Genomic DNA, 21,595 nt, shown 5'->3' on the forward strand with positions numbered 1-21,595 from the left:
TGCACTCAGTGTCTCTGAGTGGGGACCCAGGTGCAGAGGCATCAGACACCATGTTCCCTGGGTTCTCCCCCATGCCAAAGCCTGCAGAGAAACTGCTGGTGACCAGGCTGTTGTGTGTCACTCAGCACCTTCTGGAGTCCAGTCTGTGGCAACTTACAGGAATACCATTTAATAACACAGAATAGAAGCCCAGAGGACAATTTTGGGGCCTCACGGACACTCCCTCTCCTTTGAGACAAGGTCTCCCACTGGCCTACAGTTCACTATTAGGTTAGACTGGCTGACCAGTTAGCCCCAGCAATCTGCTTGTCTCTGTCTCCCCTGTGCTGGGATTACAAGAGCATGCCACCACACTTTCTATGTGGGTGCTGGAGACTGACTCCCGATCCTTATGCTTGTAACACAAGCACTTTGACTAAACTATATTGCCAGCTCCCATTGGAGGAGTTTTAAAACTTGACATGCTAGAGTCTCCCCTCTCAAGCAATCAGGTCAGAATCCAATGTGTTGGGGAGTAATACCTAAATATAGGTACTTTTTAAAAGCTCCCTAACCCAGGTGACATGAGGCAGTCAGGAGGGTAAAATGACACTCGGTATGAACTAAGGGACACCACTTCTGCTGGTCAGCATCATCTAAGAACACAAAGCACCCCAGTACACAGGCTACACCCCAGTACACAGGCTACACCCCAGTACAGAGGCTTACTCCAGTACCCAAGCTGCACCCTAGTACACAGGTTGTACCCCAGCACCAGGCTACACCTCAGCCTGACTAAGCTTGACCCAGAGCTTTGAAAGCTCCCCAGGTGATGTGCATGTGCTGCCTGCTTTGAGAACCCAAGTTGGTGCTGCAGGACCACCAACCTGGCCAGTACCTCTACTAAGGAGAGGATGGATGAATGGCAAATGGATGGTTGGGTAAAGGATGAATGGTAGATGGATGGGTGGATGATGAATGGATTCCCCGCCATTTCCTAGGGTGCTAGATCCCCCTCTACAACATGAAGGTGTTCAACTTCCTGATCTCTGCGGCGTTTGAAAGTCTGCCCACTCGCTCCCATGCCCCACCTTACCAGAGCGCACAGGTCCTGGGAGTCACGCAGCAAACCTTCTGCAGCAATCATTCTTTCTGTCAGAACTGTCATGATTTGCCGCACTTTGGAGCTGGAACATTTAAATTGGTCCACAAGAAAGGGCTGGATGTTTTCCATCTGTTTCCAGAAAGCTTCCATCTGTGAAATGAACATGAGAGGCAGCTGATGGGGAAGAAAACTTATCAAGGAAGCATGGTGACTCAGCTCGCACTTGGGAATCACAGCTCATTGTTTATGGCCAGCAGAGATTCTCCACTGCTCTGCAGTTGAAGTTTACACTGGCACTGATAGCATCCCATGGTGGGTCTTCCCCGGTCACTGGGGTGCCAGTCACTGTGGAGAGGGTTTCCAGCAAACATAGTGTTCTGCTGTAGATAAGGGATAGCATAAGCTCAGCCCAATGAAGCATTCTGAAGGAGGAAGCACTACCTGGGGACACATGAGGTGGGACCCCAGGGTCTGTCAATAGGATTATACATGGCCTAGAAATAAAATCACAAATCACCATTAGATAATAGTTATTATCCTAACACTACAAAAATGCAACACAGCAGAGAAGATGCTGACTGAACACATCTTGCTTTGAAATATTCCTTTCAGCCCGTGTTACTGGGGGCAGAGCTGAGGACTGCCTTAGAATGTCAGAGGCTTGAATGTATGACATCACTGCCTTTCTGAGCTTCAAGTACAATGATGCTGAGAACCCCAGTGGCTGTGCTTCATGGCACACAGGTCACATGCCAGCTGTATGCCCTGTGATAAAATTTACCCTGGAGAGTGAGTAGGCCAGAGCTCCCGGTTCATTACCCATTTCCCAGTTCCCTGGTCCTGATTCCCCTGCTGCTGGCTTGGGGCTGCCTGGACCCTGACTGTGTGCTGTAGGAGCAGGCCCCTTGGTCTGTCTTCCTGATTGAAGGTCCCCTGGGTGCCCATCTCCTGGATCCCCTATTCTGGAGGGTGCATGTGAAGAGTGAGTAGGCCAGAGGTCTGTTCCCCACCTCCAGGTTCCCTGGTCCTGGTACCACTGCTCCAGGCTTGGGGCAGCCTGAACCTGCATGTGTGCTGCAGAAGCAGGCCCCTTGCTCTCCCTTCATGATTAACCTGCCTCTGGGCCCCCAACTTCTGGATACCCTACTCCAGAGCATGCATGGGCCACTGTGGGAGCTGGCCTCTTGTTCCTGGCTCCCCAGCTTCCCAGCTCCTGGTTTCCCAACACCTGCTTCTCCTGTGCTGTAGAGTATGTGCAAGTGGAGTGAGTAGGCAGAGCTCCCAGTTCCCCAGGTACTTGCAAACTCCACAATCTGTCCATCTGCAGGTATAATCCCATCCTACTCCAATCTGATTCACATTTAAATCAGAACATTCTCTGAAAATCCTATATGGACAAGCACTTACTTCCTACTCAATAAAATAGACTTTTACCCCAAGATGGGTAGGCCACAACACAGTAAAACCAATGAAAATCAGACACTGAGATCTCTACCAAGGATGCCTAGTCCCACAATGGAGGCCTCCAATGAAATCATAGAGAAAACAAGAGATTGAACCTCAAAATATAAACACAACAAGCTATGTGATCCTGAATAAGAGAATTGCTGAACTAGAAACAAATGATTAAGAAACCAACAATTGTATAAATGAAATTGAGCAGAATTGTCTCTTACAGCACTCAGCTTTTTTCACTAGGCTTAACTTAATTGAAGAAAACCAGAGAAACCTCAAAAGAAAGATAAATGAATTGAAGGTGAATCAACAAATAGAGGAGCTCAGCTGATAAGCTTAATGAAGACATGATCAAATGCAAGAATGAATTCCAGGAAGCATTAAGAAAATCAGACTTCAAACTGAAATCATACTTCAAAAAAAGAGATGGACATGATGCAAAATAAATAAATAAATAAAACATGAGTAAACAAAAATCAAACAAACTTTTACAAACCTCTCTAGAACCCCCTCACTTAACAGTCACTCATGTGGAGGATAGAACCTCTGAGCTGAAACACAAGACAGAAGAAATTGATTGGGAGTCCAAAACCTTTGCTAAGTTCAAAATATCATGCAAACAGAATATGCGGGAACTATGGGCTACCCTACAATGACCAAATATTTGAATTGTGGGTATACCAGAAGAGGAAGAAATCCAGGCCAGAGGCATAAAGAACATATTCAACAAAATTATTGAAGAAAAAATTTTCCAATCTTGCAAAAGAGAGGCCAATCCAGATACAAGTCCACAGAACACCAAACAGACTCTCCAAGGCACATCATAGTTAAAATTCTTAACAATGAAAAACAAAACAAAGCAAAGAGAGAGTGCTAAAAACAGCAAGAGAGAAACAACTCACTACATACAAAGGCAACCCCAAAATTACCTCAGATTTCTCAATGGAAACCCTGAAAGCTAGCAGGGTCTTGAATTGAACACTTCAAAGTCTATAAAACTATGGCTTTCAGCCCAAATTACTGTACCCAGTGAAGGTATCCCTCATAATATATGGTGAAAGGAAAACTTTCCATGGAAAAAGTCAGCCCTAGGATTACATGAACACAAATCCAAACCTATAGAGAATACTTCAGGGAATACTCCACACAGAAGAGTCAAACAACCAATCTCAAGAGCCAACAAGAAGAAGATCACAATAACCAAAACTAGAACATGCCCAAAAGAGTACAAAGCCCAAGAAAGCACCAAAGCACCTCATCATGGCAGGGATTAAATTGAACCTCTTAGTTATAACCTAAAATATTAACAGTCTTAACTCACCCACTAAAAGACACAAGTTAACAGGGTGGATCAGAAAAGTGGACCCTTCTATCTGCTGTCTTCCAGAAACTCACTTCACCACTAAAGACAGACACCTCCTCAGGGTGAAAGGGTGGAAACTGATATTCCAAGCAAATGAAAAGAAGAAACAAACCATTGTTGCTATATCAATAACTGATAAAACAGACTTAAAATCAAAAGTAATCAAAAAGGACTAAGGGGCCACTTCTTACTCATCAAGGGACAATCCAACAAGAGGACATCACAAACATAAATCTATATGCACCAAACACAGGTCCATCAGTTTATAAAACAAAACCTACTTGACAACAAAACAGACATAAACACCAACACCATCATAGCTGGGGACTTTAATACTCCAACATCATCAATAGTTCATCCAAGCAGAAAATCAACAGGGAAATGATAGAGCTCAACAATACCACATATCAACTGGACCTAATGGACATCTACAGAACACTCCACCCAAATTCCACAGAACATACATTTTCTTAGCACCCCATGAAACCTTCTCCAAAATAGATCACATATTAGGCCATAAAGCATACTTCCATAAATTCAGGAAAATTGATGTAACTTCCTGCATCATAGCAGATCACAATACTTTAAAGCTAGAAATTAACAAGAGACATAGCAGGAACTCCACCAACTCCTGGAGGCTGTACAACACACTTTTAAGCAATGAATGAGTTGTGAAAAAAATCAAAAAAAAAATTGTAAGATTTCTAAAATTGAATGATAATAAAAACACAACTTGCCAAAACTTATGGGACATAATGAAGGCAGTCTTAAGGGGGAAATTCATAGTGCTAAATGCTTTCATAAAAAAGATGAAGAGATCCCAAATCAATAACTTAAACACTCACCTAAATGCATCGGAAAAACAAGAGGAATCCAACCCTAAGAGCTCCAGATACATATAAAAAGAAATCAAGATCAGAACAGAAATTAATGAATTGGAAACTAAGAAAACAACTAAGAAAATCAATGAAACAAAAGCCAGGTTCTTAAAAAATAATCAAGATTGATAAACTCTTGGCAAATTTCATGAAATGAAAAAAGAGAAGTCTTAACATAAATAGAAATGCAAGGGGAGAAGTCACATCAGATATCAAAGAAATTGGAAGAATTATCAAATCATATTTCCAAAACATCTACTCCACAAAATTAGACAACCTGGAAGAAAAAGATGAATTCCTAGAACCTACCTACCAAAACTAAACTCACAGCAGATTAATCTCCTAAACAAACCTATCAAATTATTTGAGTTTGAAAAGGTAATCAAAAACCTCAACAAAAGGCAATGCTCAGGATTAGAAGTCTTCTCAGGAAAATCCTACAAACCCTTCATGGAAGAATTAAAGCCACTTTTTCTCAAACTGTTTCACATAATCAGAGAACAGGGAATTCTCCCCAACTTCTTTTATGAAGCTAGCATCACCCTAATACCAAAGCCAGACCGAGATACAAGAAAAGAAAATTGTAGGCCTATATCCCTCATGAACTTAGATGCCAAGATCCTGAACAAAATAACCTTACACACCAAATTCAACAACACAACCAAAAGCATTGTCTACTTTGATCAAGCAAGATTCATCCCAGGGATGCAGGGATGGTTTAACATATGGAAATTGGCCAACATAATACACCACATAAATAAACTTAATCACGAGAACCACATGATAATTTCAATACATGCAGAGAAGATATCACTTCTGTTTTTAGAATATATTTTATTTATTTATTTGATGCAGAGAAACAGACAGAGAGAGGGAGAAAGGGAGAGAGAGAATGGGTGTGCCAGGGCCTTCAGCCACTGTAAAAGAACTCCAGATGCATGTGCACCCTTGTGCATCTGACTTAGGTGAGTCCTGGAGAATTGAACCAGGATCTTTTGGCTTTGTAGGAAATGCCTTAATTGCTAAGCCATCTCTCCAGCCCCAACATCACTTCTTGATGAAAGTGCTGGAGAGAACAGGCATGGATGGTTTATATCTCAACACAATAAAAGCTCTACATAAAGCACACAAGGGCCAAATAATACTTAATGGGCAAAGACTAAGGGAGTTCCCATTCAAATTAGGAATAAGACAGGGAGGCCCATTCTCACCACTGCTCTTCAACACAGTACTAGAAGTTCCAAGCAATAAGACAGGAGAAAGAGGGCTGGAAGAATGGCTTAGAGGTTAAGGCGTTTGCCTGCAAAGCTAGAGGACCCAGGTTCAATTCCCCAGAACATTAGCCAGATGCACAAGGGGGCGCACACATGTGGAGTTCATTTGCAGTGGCTGGAGGCCTTGGTTTGCCCATTCTTTCTCTCTTTTCCCTCTTTCTCGGTCAAATAAATATATACAAATAAAATATTTTATAAAAGACAGGAGGAAATAAAAGGGACCCAAATTAGACAGGAAGAAGTCAAATTAGCCCAATTTGCAGATGACATGATCCTATACGTAAATGACCTGAAAGTAAGAGCCATAGGTTGGGATGTCATGCCCAGAGGCACTGCCTCCCCTGCCAAAAAAAATGACTGCTGCTCCCACAACCCCATGGGGAATGCCAGCAACCCCGCTGAGGAGGGCCCCTTGCAGAATGGGGGCAGGGAGGGAAAAGATACTGCCAACACATGATGTATCCATACAAAGTATGCTCTTAATAAATTTTTCATTGCCCTGGGGCAGAGCAAGGGGCCCAGTGGATCGTGTCTGAGGTCACAGAGCTGGGCACTCAGGATAGATTTGGTTCACATCCTTTGTTTCCATGCCAGTTCTTCCTCTTAGGTACTGATATAGGCATGGACAGGGACTGGGCACAACAGGAGCTCATTCAGACTCTTGCTGTGTGACCGAAGGTCATAACACCACTAACGTGGTGTTGGCCCTGACCCATACCTGCTGTATGACATCTCCACCACGACAGAGGGGCCTCAGCACCCCAAGCTCCCTGGCACGCTCTTTCCACTACATATCCCATCTCCCCATTCTGCACAGGACTGCACACCAGGGTCCATGAACCTGGTTCATCATCCCCAGGTCCATGGCCTCCACCCTGGACATGATGTGTGGTATTCTATGGGTTCTGTGCTGCCTGCCCCCCAGCTCCTTGTTTCTTTCCTCTTTAGAAACAGGGGAGACCTAAGGTCAGTGCAGGGCTCTTTTTTTCTGCATTCTATGCATGCTTCCAGGCCATTTGGGGAAGCCATTAACTTTCATGAATCCTGTAGAACTAAGACCCTTGTCCCCAGTGTCCCTTGGCTCACCCCTCTAAACAGTTTTGGGACACCACTCTTTCCATTTCCATGTGTTCCTCCCTGGTCCTAAGTGCACACCCTCCATCCCAGGGCCCTCCCACTTTAGATGTCCAATCATGACTTGCCATCTCCTTGCCAACTTACTCTTATTTTACAGCTTCTTCCTCCCCACCCACCACCCCATGATGTACCCCCATTTTAGCTCCTGGGCTTTTTCTTACCTTTCCATCTCTGCTACAGTCACCTTCCTGAAGGTCCTGCTGGACCAGCCCCAGAACTCTTAACAGTCCTCCTCCAGAGCCAAGTGGCCCTTCTAGCACAGAAGCTAGCTGGCTACAACCCCTGCCTCCAACCTTGTGTGGCTATCAACTTCCTGGCATGAGATGAAAATCCCTGGCCTGACCCCTCTGGTTTCCTATTGCCCTCCTACAGCCCTCTCTGGCTGCCGTGTCCGTCCATGCACTGGTCAGTGTCTCCACTTCTTCTGACTGTTAGTTTCCTAAGCTTAGAGAAGAAGGAACCCCTCCCTTCATGGTGCCACAGCCTCCCATGCTCTCACCAGCGCATAGCTCAGCAGTGCTCCTCCACTCACTATGACCACCCCTGGCATCTCGTAGGCAGGGCCATATCTAGGTAAATATGAATCCTTGCTGCCAAGTACAGGATGCAGTAAAGAGCAGGTGCCGAGAAAATATCTGCTTGGTACATAATCAATGACCAGGATGTCAGAGAAAAGGGTACTCCAAGAAAGCCAGGGTCCTCTCTCATGGGATAAGGAAGCATACTTTCTAAGCAAGGCGTGGAGTGCCAGCTATCCCCTGGAATCTGCGCTACCCACGGGCAGTAATGGCACAGAGTTTGTAGCAATCTTTGCTTTGAGTGATGAAAATACCTGTCTAAAATTTTCAATGAAGAAAACCCTTCTCTATAGACCTTTGCTCCCTAATCATACTTTCTCTACTGCTGAACTCAAATCAGGCCTCTGCCTCAGGTAGATGTGATGGGGAATTCAAGTCCTGCATGCTGCATGTGCCACCACTTTAACCTCACCAATGTCCCTGCTGTGGAGCCAAGGCTCCTCTAGGGAGAGGTGAGCCACCACGTACGTGGTCCATGAGCAGCTCTGAGCACTCCCTCTCCTTCTTCTCCACGTCTGCCAGGGTGATATAGCCAGAGTCACTTGCACCCAACATCTCCATGTTTGCCAGTCTGGTCTGAAGTCCCTTTTCCAATTCTTCCAAGTCCTGGTGGAGGGAGGTGAGAAGAAAGCAAGTAAAGAAAGAAAAAATACAGGCATCTTAAATTCTAAAACAAAAAAGGTTGTTTTATTTTATTTTATTATTTTTTCGAGGTAGGGTCTCACTCTGGTCCAGGCTGACCTGGAATTAACTATGTAGTCTCAGGGTGGCCTTGAACTCTTGGTGATTCTCCTACCTCTGCCTCCCAAGTGCTGGGATTAAAGGTGTGCGCTACTGGGCTGGAGAGATGGCTTAGCGGTTAAGCGCTTGCCTGTGAAGCCTAAGGACCCCGGTTCGAGGCTCGGTTCCCCAGGTCCCACGTTAGCCAGATGCACAAGGGGGTGCACGCATCTGGAGTTCGTTTGCAGAGGCTGGAAGCCCTGGTGCGCCCATTCTCTCTCTCTCCCTCTATCTGTCTTTCTCTCTGTGTCTGTCACTCTCAAATAAATAATTAAAAAAAAATAAAAAGGTATGCGCTACCACACCTGGCTTGGTTGTTGTATCTCTACCAAATGTTTTATCAAGAGAGATTTATTCTGAACACTGTCTTACTTAAAGTTTGATGATTAAAAATCCTTTTTCTTCATTAAACTTTGGACATCAAAATAAGGAACTATTGGGCTGGAGAGATGACTTAGTGGTTAAACACTTGCCTGTGAAGCCTCAGGACCCCAGTTCAAGGCTTGATTCCCCAGGACCCATGTTATTCAGATGCACAAGGGGCACACACATCTGGAGATTGTTTGCAGTGGCTGAAGGCCCTGGCATGCTCATTCTCTCTCTATCTGCCTCTTTCTCTCTCTGTCTGTCACACTTAAATAGGTAAAAATGAAATATTTTTTAAAAGGAACTATTTTCTTCCAATCCCCCCCCAAAGTATAGTCCATACACATAAAACAATGAAATCATATCTTTGGGTTATTACAAAATCCTGGAAAATTAAGGGGGTTAAAAGGAATGTTTCTCCTCTACTCATCAAGTTTCCATAGGGAAAAACTACATTTCTACACTCTAGGGAGGAAGTAATAAGTACTTGACTGATTGGTTCAAGAACTGGAGGTGAACACAGCAGCTTAGCTTGCTCAGCCTCTTCCTCTTTAGAATGCCCTGTTCTGGGGAGCCCAGCAATCGAGTTTGGTTTCAGTACAGTGAGGGCAGCACAGGCCCTGCTTCTGTGTGGAGAGCCTGAGGTGGCCCAGCTCTGTCCCTCCGTGATTGCTATACCTCTGAGGCACATCCACCACATTGGTCTCCATCAGTACCAAGCTGAATTTCTGTATCTGACTGATTCTGAATTTAGGAATGAGCTGGTGGGAGTCCTCCCAGGGAATCTTTCAGACACTGACATGAAGAGTGAGAGACACTTCTCTCTTTCTAGAGCTGTGTGCCCAGGTAACCAACCAGGTGTGGAGCCAGCTTCCTTGGGAGAAATAACACTGAGGTCTCTTGCTGCAGCTGTAGGTGATTCTAACCCTCCCAGCATCTTTTTTGAGAGGACAGATGCTGTTTCCTCAAAGAGAAACATGACAAATAGCATCTATCCTAGGCAGGAGGTGACAGTCTGTTTGTCCCCCTCTGAGCAACATGGCCCTTGCCGCTTCTCTCCACAAAGCAGCTGGCATTTTCTGTATTCTCCCCGGAGTGTTCAGACCACTGTGAGCTATATGCAATTACGTACTTAGATTGTCTGATTGAACAGTGACCGCCGGCATAATAAAGATGCCTGTCCGCGGCCAAGCAGCTCTATGGGCGGCAGTGGTGGCATGCGGTCTGAGGTCTTCAAGCCTCTCAATCTTTGCATTACAGTACCTGCACAGATTCCATCATTACCACTGTGAGTACAATGATCGCCATCACCATGTATTTTACCATCAGACCGTCCTTTTACTCACAAGTCTTAGTTTCCCTAAGTACAAAACAAAAATAGTGATGTCCAGGACTGTCACAGAAATTTAATAATGTCCACCAAAGCCCTGTGTACATGGCCTGATGGTGGTGGTGGCAGCGAGGTGATGACGTGCTGCGCGCTCCCAGGATGCAGTCATTGTCATGTGCTATGCTCCCCCAGGGAATCCAGAAATAATACTGAGTCTCTTGCTCAAGTCGTATGTGTGGAAGGAACTCTCTGCTCAACCCCAAAGACCCTGCTAATAAGGATGATGACAATGATGGAGATGAAGGCCACAGCGGTGGGGATGAGTATGTGGAGGGCGGTGATAGAGAGTGGCAAGGGTGACGGCGCAGTGACACCAGTCTCATCTCAACGATGAAGGTGACAATGGTGATCATCAAGATGGGGACAGCCACGGGGACACTGAAGATGATGGTGACATGCTAATGAGGATTGATGGCAGTGGCAGTGAGGTGATAAAGATGATGATGGTGGGATGTCAGTGAAGGCCGTGACTGTGGTGAGGAGGAGGATGGTGCTACTAATGGTGGACATTGTGAGATGACAATGACGCTAGCAGTGACAGTACTCATGAATGGTGGTGATGACAGTAATCATTGTGACATCAGTAGTGACAAAGGTGATGTGGTGGTAACAACATGAAAATGAGGGCAATGATGAAGATGAAGCAATGATGCCAACCATAATGGTGGTGTTAGTGACAAGGACTAGCTGCCACCACCTACCACAGCATAACTATCAATAGGTGTCTGAGAGCCCATAAAGGGCAAAACCAGGATTCCACCTTCACCCACTCTGACACAAGTGAGGCCGCATTCTTTCTGCACACTGCACATAAAACAGCATTTTATAGAAAGTGGTACAAGCAGCTAGGATCGATGAATCAATATTGTCTAAGAATACACCAAACTGTTCAGGAAACAACATTAACAGAGATTATCTTTGAGTAGTGTATATGACCAAATTCATCTCTACTTTGTATTTTCCCCAGATTTTAATGTTTTCCTTTTAAAACTTGTATCCAGACTTTTAAAAGCTGTGTTAAAATGTGTATTGTAATAAGCTGTGTTTATGCAAGAAAACAAAATACTTTCACATCATAATGAATGTTTTATTATTATAACTTAAAAGTTTTTTTTTTTTTAATTTACTTGCAAGTAGAGGGAGGTAGAAGAGAGACAGACAGAGAATGGGTGCACAGAGCTTCCAGTCTCTGCAAAAGGACTCCAGATGCATGAGCCACTTTGTGAATCTGGCTTTATGTGGCTACTGGGGAATTGAATCTGGGTACTCAGACCTTGCAGGCAAATGCCTTAGCCACTGAGCAGCCTCCCCAGCCCTATTATAACTGTTTAAGTTTTCTTGAGATGTAGGTAAACGACTTACATGTTCTTGTTTTGAAAGAATCATCTGGTAAAATTCATCATCTGACTTCTTTTTAGGAAAAAGGTCCAAGATGCACATTTTAAAAATCTGCATAAACATCTATTGGCAGAAAGAGAAGCAACAGAAGAATGGCTGCAATGATCTCATGGATTTCATGTTCATGAAACATCTAAAGAACTTTCCTCCCTCCCTCCTTCTTTTCCTTAAACACGTACACTGTTTCTCAGGGCCTACTTCATGCAGCACATTCCCCATCTCCACAACTAGTCATGCAGGGACAGCTCTACAGAACTGCGGCATACGAAACTTCCCCAGCTTCCTGTCTCCAGAGAAAGATGCCCCTTTAAACCCAGAAGGGCCCTTGCTTCTGGGAAACCCTGAGAGGGTCATCTCCCAGGTATCTATCTCCTGCCCACTGCAGTGCCTCTGGAGGGCCAGGGCCCATCTCAGCTACTGCAGCTGTGAGCCCTCTTGCACAAGCTAGGACGCAAGCACGTTTTTCTGGGACAGATGCCCAGGGACAGAACTGCTGCCTTCTGATAATCACGTGCTGGGCTGAGTGTCCTCCAGGTGGCTGCACGGTTGTCCACTCCACCAGCAATGTGCTCAACATTCTGTCTCCTTGCAGCTCCACCACCGTTCACTGAGCCGTCATTCCTCCACACAGTGCACCCCGCTGTCCCCCTCAGCCAGAGTGGGTGCTCATCTCTGTCCACCTCCGCCTGGTTGAAGTGGTGGCTGCATACTGTCCCCATCAACAGCAAGAGACGCCTCATCTGTACTCAGGTGGCACAATGCCACCCTCCACTCGTAGGTACGTTCCCCTCATGTTCCTGGGGCTCTGTGCTCATGGAGAGCCTCAGGTTCCCTATCCTGCTACCAGACCAGGGAGAGAAGGCAAATACTGCCACCTACCAGATGCTTTTCCTGCCGCAGCACCGCGTCCACCCGCAGCAGGGCTTTCAGGTGAAGGCTATAGACACACAGGTCGATGTCCGCACTGAGCCATCAGAGAAAAGCAGGTCAGAGGGTCAGACACCAGGGTGAGGCCTGGGCCCTGGCCTGCTTTCTGCATGGTGCCCCTGATCCTCTCACCCACCAAGGGGGAGAGGAGTCCAGGGAGCTGCTGGAAGCCATGACTGAGGGGACAGTTGGTGTCAAGATAGGTCTGGGACATTGAAATCAAACACATTCATATGCAGATAGTCTGGGACCTCGTGAGTTAAGGAAAGTAACTTAGCGATCAAGCAACAGCCACCTGGAGGCATTTGTGACCCCTTTTTCCTTTATAAGTATATGACTTTAGATTAAGAAAAAAACATCTTCCCACATTGTTCTTTAAATACAAGTGCTGAGAAACAGCCTGTCCATCCAGGGCTCGCTCTGCCCTGGGGCCGCCTTCCCTAGCAGCTGGCTGAGCCCACGCCTTCCCAGGCCTGAGCTGAGGGGGCCAGGCTCATCCCACCCACTGGACTCTCAACACTTCAGCTCATTGAGCAGGAGGATGTCTGCTGGACCTGCCCGATGCAGAGGCTCTAGCACCTGCCACGTGCTGCAGGGATGTGACCCTGGGAAAGCCACTCAGTCTCTCCGTGTTCTTGCTTTTCTCTTTACAAAGTGGGAGGAATACCAGCACCTATCTCTGATTGTTCAGGCGGTTCACTGATTCACTGCAGGTTTAGTTTACCCCCACTGAGCCTGGGCCAGGGCCCCCTGCGGGGTATCAGGGAAACATTAGCAAACAGCAGGGATCTTGGCTGTACACACTATCCATACTATTTTTAATTAGCCACGTACACAGTGTATACAGTCAAGTCGGTACCATCGTTGGCCTACTCCCTGTCCTCCCCCCTCCACAGGGACCCTTCTTGTTGGGGTATATGGGTCGTGCATTGTGGAATCAGCTATCAGTTAAGGGCAGGAAGAAACATCTCTGTGTATCATGACCCAACGTGTGGCTCTGACATTCTTTCCACCCCCTCTTCTGCAAATTCCCCTGAGCCATGTTGGCTTCATTTTAGGTCTACTTCAGTGATGAGGTCTTGGGAGCCTCTGTGTCTCTGGATCTTTGGTTTGGCAGGAGTTGAGTGTTCTCTGTGTCGATCTCCTTCACCCTTGTGCTGCTTCCTTATCTAGCTCAGTGCTAATTGCTCCGCTGCAATGCCCAAGGCATGTCACCTCTCCCCCGGTCCAGGCCTGGCTCCTAATCCCAATATTGATCAACACTGCAACAGCAGTGACAAATGCATCTGGACCCCTGCTCTGATGCTGAGCTTCTGTGTGTCCATGGCTGAGTCATTTAACCTCTCTGGGCCTGTTATCTCCTTTGCAAAGTGTTTCACTGGAGCCTCATCCTCCCAAAGGTGTTCCTTACCTTTCACAGGCCAGCACCTCAGGGAAGCTGCCGACCCAGAGGAAGGCTCGGCTGAGGAGCCTGTCCTCGCTGGCGGTGGAGTGCATGCTGGAAGATGAGCTGCCATCGTCTTTGCCAGCCTGGCTCAGGCTCCCCAGGCTGCTGGCAGGTGAGGCCTCGGTTGGCTGGTGTGGCAGAGCAGCCGGCCCCTGTGGCGAGGTCTCGTGCAGAGATGGGTTGGAGGAGCCATCAGCCAGGGGCTGGGGGCAGAAGGAAGTGCTGGGTACTCAGACTGAGCTGCTGCTGAGGAACCATGCCCACGCCCGAGGGAGTGCATCTTGCTCACCCCTGCACTTTCCCATGAGGCCAGTCTTCTGCCATTACAATCTGTCCTCAAACACCTGAGCATCACATGTCCCGCTGCCCCACTGACCCCCTGCAAGACAGCAGCTGTCTGTCCTGGCCTCTCCTGCTGCCCTTAAGCCAGCTGACTCTCTGCTGTAATACACTTACTCTGATACGGGTCATCTTTCCACCACGGGCCCACCATGGGTTCTCTCCCCTCCAACAGGCCCCCAGCTCCTAACCATGCCCAGAATGGCTGCATGAGGCGCAAGACATGTAGCCCACTATGGAAGATGAAGCTGGCTACTTCCTGCTGACACAACCTGAGCAACCTGAGCCTCTCAGGGCCTCAGCCTCTTTGAGTGGAGTAGAGAAACCATATCACTTGCCTTCTAAGAACACCACAATGTTGACGTGCCTTATGTGTGACAACTCCTCAGCCCCACCTGAGTGACCAGAAATGCAGCCGCTGTGTTAGCCCTGAGCCATGTGGATGAGGATGAAAGCCAGGGCCCAAGTCACTGTTGAGCAAGAACACTGCCCTACAGTGTGGCACCTGCTGACCCTGAGCATCAAGGAATTTCTGTCACTCCTGACCTGGATGTGGCCTGTGTGTGCCCTGTCCCTGACACCACTGCGGTAGGCTGGATCACCTCTGCAGCTCCACTCCACACAACCCTCAGATAGGACAGACACCATCATGTTGAATCCCTGCCTCCTTCCCAGCTGAGCAGTTTCCCACATGACCAATGAGCTGCACTGCCTTGCAAGATGGGACTTGGAGCATTACCCGGAACTTCTGGTTGATGGGGTAGACGACCCTGGCCTTCAGTGCAAACGCGGTGATGTTGCTGCTGAAAGGCAGCTCACGCTCCTGCAAAAGAGAGAGCATGGGATAACGGCATTCTGTAAAATTAAGGATACAGTGCCAAGAGTTTCTAAAATGTCATATGCAATCCCTAGTAGTGGTCCCTGGAGTGACAACCATAAGCCCATTTGGACCCTTGCAAGGGTGGATGGGTGGGTGGGTGGATGGATAGATGGGTGAGTGGATGACAAATGGGTGATTGGTAGATTGATGAGTGGATAGATAAGTGCATAAATAGATGGGTCAGTCGACAAATGGGTAAGTAGGTATATGGGTGAGTGGATGACTGGCTGAATAGGTAGACAGATGAATGGGGTGGTGGATGGATGGATGGATGGATAGTGGGGGAATAAATGAATGACTAGGTGGATGGACAAGTCTGGGATATGGACAAATGTTTGGACAGATGGACACCCTGGAGGGGAGGGCAGCCTGGTCTTAGCTGTGGACATGTGGAAGAAAGGGGCAGGCAGCTTCTCCACCCTGAAAAGATCCAGTAACTGCTGCTTTTCACGGCTACCCTTTTAGAGCTCAATGTCTTCCAAATTCTGACGGCCTTCCTGCTGAGGCAAAGCAGTGTTAAGAACATGGGCTGTAGGGCAAGCTAATAAGATGAAACTTCCTCAGCTGAAGCAATGCAACTGTTCAGAAAATGGGTGAAGGTACAATATGGGAAGAGGAGTGTGTTTCACTTGTTGGCATACAGGTACCATTTATTTTGCCTCTGTACATATGTGGGGTGTATGTGTGTGTGCATGCTCACACTTGTGTGTGTGTGCCAGTGGAGGTGGATGCAGGTGCCTTCTTCCGTCACCAACCACCTTATTCTTGAAGATGGGGTTTCAATCTGAACCTAGGGCTTGTTGTTTCGGCTTGACTAGCTGGCCAGAGAGCACCAGGGAAGCCCTGTCTCCCCTCCCCAATGCTGGGATTTCAGGTGCATGTCAGCATACCTGGCAATTTTACCTTGGTGCTGGGATCCAAATGCAGACCCTTGTGTTCGTGTAGCAAGAGGTTAACCCACTGAGCCACTCCCTAGCCCCAGCATAAAGGTGTTCTTTTGAGAAATGCATGGATGCCTCCAACAGGGTTGTGTCTGTGTTTTCCTTTGGGACAGGAAAAGCACAGGATTCAGGCTGTGGAGCAGCAGTACTCACAGCCTTCTGGAATTTTCTGTTTTTGACCCACAGGAGCTATTCATTAAACCGAGCCCAGCCAAGGAGCGGCAGGACCGCAGGCTGAGTTTTCCTGTGCACTGGAGGGTGAGGGGGGCATGGCTGGGCACAGCTGTGCAGAAGGCAAGCTGCTCAGGGGCAAGTCACAGCCAAGGCAGGCAGATCTTTAACTTAACCCTGGGCAATCATTAGCTTGGTAATGGGCGCCTGCTGGATCCAGACATACCAGATTGAATCTTATTGGCCAAAGAAAAATGAGGTAAACTTCCACCTGGCAAACACTGACAGCATGCCTTCTAAGACAGGGACACGGACATAAGTGCATGCAGCCTTGGGGCCTCTGTGCAGGGGTCACTGTGACTCGTGGTATGGACCCTGAGGCTCTGTGGTAGTTTGAATGTGGAAGTCTATGTTCCCCATAGACTCGGGTGTTTTGTTAAAATTGAATTCGCAGCTTCAGTCCCTATAAGGAGCGTGTCACTGGGGACGGATCTGACTTCTGGCCTGAAGATGTGCAGAGAGCGCTGAGCTCTGCCTGGGCCCCTGCTGCTCTCAGGTTTGTGCGTGTCACTTCTGGGGTCTGCTGGCTGGTGATGGTTTCTTTTGGATGTGTGGAAGCAGCATCTTCTACCATTTGATGGAGCTTCCTCTAGATCCACAGGCTTGAAATGCATCTCTTCCTCCCCTAATTTGTGCCTGGTTTGGATGTTCATCCCGGCAATTTGGAAGGTGACTACAGCAGGCTCCAACACCTTATGTTTCTTGCCAAACAGCACACAGAAAAGACCCAGCTGGGCTGGGTCAAAACTGGGTCCTAAAGCTAGTATTGTTTCCATCAAATACAAAGCTACTGAGTCCAAAGTCTGAGAGGGATTGCTGTTCTTCTTAAACTGCTTTTATTGAGATATAAATTCACAGCCTGTACAATTCATCTTTGTACTGTATATGATCACATATTGGTAGCCAATTTTATAATCATAGTGATCACTCACCCCTTTTTGTAGTTAGCTTTATGTTGCCAGCACAAAGCACCTGACCAAAAGCAGCTTGTGGAAGGAAAGGGTGTATTTTGGCTGACAGACTTGAGGGGAAGCTCCATGATGGCAGGGGAAATGATGGCATGAGCAGAGGCTGGACATCACCTCCTGGCCAACACCACGGGGATCACAGCGGCAGAAAAGTGTGCTAATACACTGTCAAGGGATTAGAGAGATGGCCTGGCAGTTAAGCGCTTACCTGTGAAACCTAAGGACCCCGGTTTGAGGCTCGATTCCCCAAGACTCAAGTTAGCCAGATGCACAAGGGGACACATGCATCTGGAGTTCATTTGCAGTTGCTGGAAGCCCTGGCACAACCTTTCTCTCTCTCTCTGCCTATTTCTCTGTCTGTCCCTCTCAAATAAATAAATTTAAAAAAAAATAAACAAAATAAAATGAAAACACTGTCAAAAGGAAGCTGGCTATAGCACCCATACCTGCAACGACACACCCCAACAAGGTTCCAATTTCCAAAATGACCACCATTGGAGGATTAAGTATTCAGAACACATTAAGTTTATGGAGGACACCAAATTCACACCACCACATTTTGCCCTTGGCCCACATAAAGCCACAATCATCCATGATGTAAAATGCAATGCATTTAGTCCAACTTTAAAAATCTTCATAGTATTGTGGGGTGTGGTGGTGCACACCTTTAATCCCAGCACTTGTGAGGCAGAGGTAGGAGGACTGCCGTGAGTTCAAGGCCACCCTGAGACTCCATAGTGAATTCCAGGTCAGCCTGGGCTAGAGTGAGATCCTACCTTGAAAAACAAAAACAAAAACAAACAAACAAAAATCTTCATAGTTTTTTTTAATCAATCCCAATGCTGTTCAAACATCCCCATAGTCTAAGATCTCTTAACTGGGCCATAATGTCAAAAAAAAAAAAAAAAAACCCTCATAATGGCACAGAATAAACATTCAAACTGCAAAAGGTGGCATTAGGCCTAACAAAGAAAGATGGAACCAACACAAGATTTAAAACAAACAGGGCAAACATCCAATTCTGTAACACCAAGTCTGACAACTCTGACCAGTTATGAGTCCCTGGAGTTCCAATTTTGCCCATTCAGCTGGGCTGCTCAGAAACCTGAAGAAAAACTCCATCTAGGCCAGCTGCTGTCCTTAGCATCTATCGATAGTCTTGGCATCTCTATTGAAATCCATTGTTCATTCTCAGGTCCGCATCTCCATACAGGGGCTTCCAACAACCCTGTTTCAACATTGCCCATGGCCATTTGCAAAAAACAAAACCATGTTGCAACTCCAATGACCCTTTCTTTCCTGCCTTCATTTGTTATACTCCCTAGTACCAGGTGGGCTACCAAATATGCTAATACAAGGGGAATAAGGCTGACTTGGACACTCTTTCAACATTCAGGCCTCCTACTTTCAAAGGAGTCCACATTCTTTTTGCTTCCCTGATGCAGAACAACAGTTGGCCCAATCTTGATAGCTGTAATCTCTCAGACAACTGTCAGCTGAACCGAGCTATTGTCTTTAGCTCTATAGCCCCAAACTTTCATTACCTTCTGCTCACACCAGTCTATTTCTATGCAAAGCAATCCTGTACAAGTTCTCAGGACACCACAGGCAGACAGAATGCAACAAGCCTCTCACAAACTGCTTCAATCCCAGTCCCTACAAAATTCTTTCTTTCCTTAACAAACCAAACCTCACAGTCCATAGTTTTTACTGCTTCAGGTCTTTAAACGCTGACAAGAATGATCCATGAAAAACTCTGCCTTTAGCACATCAGGTGTCTTTGCCCAAGGTTTTGAATCCTTCCACATTCCTCTGGTAAAACAGTTCCATAAACCAAAGCCACACAGTCAGATTTCTAGTAGTAATGACCCCACTTCTTGGTACTGATTTTACTGTTACAGTTACTTTTGCATTGCTGGCACAAAGCATGTGGCCAAAAGCAGCTTGTGGGAGGAAACAGTTTATCTTGGCTTATAGACTTGAAGGGAAATGTAGCATTAACAGAGGCTGGACATCACCTCCTGGCCAATATCAGGTGGATAACAGCAGCAGGAGAATGTGTCAAACACTGCCAAGGGGAAGCTAGCTGTAATACCTGCTGTACTTAGCTTCTATGTTGCTGGGAAGAACATCCAAAGCAGACACAGTTTATGGGAGGGAAGGGTTTATTTCAGCTCTTGGGTCCAGGGGAAGTTCCATTAGTGGTGGAAGAAAGTGCTTTCGTACATCCAAGTCGACAGAAACCATCACCAGCCAGCAACCCCAAAAGCAACAGAACAGAAACAGCAAACAGTAGCAACCCCACCAGAACTCAGACTATTCTGCATACGTTTTTGCTGGAGTTTAGATCCACCCCCAAACACACCTTAGAGCTGAACCCCAGGATATACCACAGTAACACCTCCTCCAGCCAGGCCACTGGACACACATGTTACATAGCTTTAATAAAACACTTGGGTCTATGGAGGACATACATCCTGACTATCACAACACCCATAAGAACATCCCCAGCAACACCCTCCAACAAGATTCCAATTCATCAGCTGGGATCAAGCATCAAGAAATCCTAAGCTTATGGAGGACACCTAATTCAAACCAGCACACGCCCTTTCTCTTCTCCCAGCCCCGGCTACTAAATTTCCTGGTTCTGCACATTCCCTGTGCATAGAATATTTTCATTCAAAGTCCTTTGTGACAAGCTTCTCTTAGTTGGCCACTGCAATGTCAAGGTTTATCCACACTGTAGCATATATCAGCACTGTGTTCCTTTCTATGGTCAAATAATATTATACTATGTGGATAGACCACTTCTTCTTTCCTTCTTCCTCTTCTTCCCACTTCCCTCCCTCTCTGTTGTTTTGTTCTGTTGAATCTTGGTCTCATTGTAGAGTCTAGACTGGCCTGAAATTCATGATCCTTCTCTCCTGCTTCAGTGTCAATGGTAAGATTATAGGTGTGGACCACCATGTCCTGCTGATGGCCTGCATTTTACTCATCTACTTTTCAGCCCATGGTCACTTGTGAAGTTTCCTTTTGGGGACTGCTTTGCTTTGAACGCCTTTGTACAAGCATTTGTGTGGATGTCAGTTTCCCATCTGACCAGGATTTTGATGGTATGAAGGGACGGGGTAGAGTAGAAGAAATGAGGGAAAGAAGAAAACAGATCCAGTGAGATACCACATACCCATACACTCAGAGCACAGTCAGGGGGCCCACACAGTCACACTGAGAGTCAAAGATAAAAGGGTCTCCATAGAGCACAGATGCACATGCAGGGACAAGCACACACAGAGACATGGAGGCAGAAGCATCAGACACACAGCACTGGTGAGAAAGGAAAGCCTTTGGCCCTTAAGTCCTTCTGGAATCACAGCAAGGCTCTCTGTACTTCCGCAACCTCCACTGTCAGCCTGGGCTTGGGTGTGCAGGCCATCCTTCCACAGGCTCTCGCTTCCGGTGTGAGAAGCTTGGCTGCCGTCTCTGTGAGAAGTACAGGCTGGGGCAACTTGGGAAAATGAGCTGCTGAGCCCCTTGATATCTTGCTTTAAAGAAGTTTGTTATACAGCCATGTGCATTCTTTTTCATGATTAGCAGAGGCTGCTGAATATGGGGGAACCCAGGTGGAAGTGGCAGGACAGAGGGCGGACAGAGCAGTGCACACTGAATAGGGGCCAGATAGACTCAGGAAAGTGACCTGTCTCCCTGAGCCTCAGTTTGTTCATCAGAATACATAAAAGTTGTTGGAGAGAACTTATGAGTGTTTATCACTCATTAAGGACACGTGTACAATGGCCTGGCACAGGAGGTGCTAAAAATCACCAGTCCAGTGTCCCTCAACCTCCAGAATTGAAGACTTCAGGACTCTCTGGGGTGCCACGAATGGGTACCCATGACAACGACGACACTCTTCCCCGTCACTGGAGCTCGCCTTGGCCATGCTCCATAGGCACACTCAGGAAGGACAGAAAGAATGCCAGAAAGGAGGGCTGCAGAGATGGCCCAGCAGTTAAGGTGCTTGCCTGCAAAGCCAAAGGACCTCGACTCCCCAGGACCCACGTATGCCACATGCACAAGGTGGCACATGCATCTGGAGTTCATTTTGCAGCAGCTGGAGACCCTGGCGTGCCCATCCTTTCTCTCTCTCTTTCTCCCTTTCTCT

At 46.9% G+C, this 21,595-nt stretch overlaps 1 protein-coding gene across 1 annotated transcript in view; it reads right to left on the minus strand.

The window, feature by feature from the left end:
- Evc (EvC ciliary complex subunit 1) overlaps positions 1-21,595 on the minus strand; it is a 53,608-nt gene that overhangs the window by 26,778 nt on the left and 5,235 nt on the right. Inside the window, exons 3-8 of the mRNA XM_004669848.2 lie at positions 15,156-15,239; positions 14,042-14,280; positions 12,583-12,667; positions 11,668-11,766; positions 8,238-8,375; positions 1,076-1,234 (exon numbers count right to left, since the gene is read on the minus strand). Of these exons, the coding sequence (XP_004669905.2) occupies positions 1,076-1,234; positions 8,238-8,375; positions 11,668-11,766; positions 12,583-12,667; positions 14,042-14,280; positions 15,156-15,239 (804 nt within the window). The remainder of the gene's footprint in view (positions 1-1,075; positions 1,235-8,237; positions 8,376-11,667; positions 11,767-12,582; positions 12,668-14,041; positions 14,281-15,155; positions 15,240-21,595) is intronic.

This window comes from Jaculus jaculus, chromosome 14 (assembly GCF_020740685.1).
Source record: "Jaculus jaculus isolate mJacJac1 chromosome 14, mJacJac1.mat.Y.cur, whole genome shotgun sequence".
Classification (NCBI taxonomy): Eukaryota; Metazoa; Chordata; class Mammalia; order Rodentia; family Dipodidae; genus Jaculus; species Jaculus jaculus.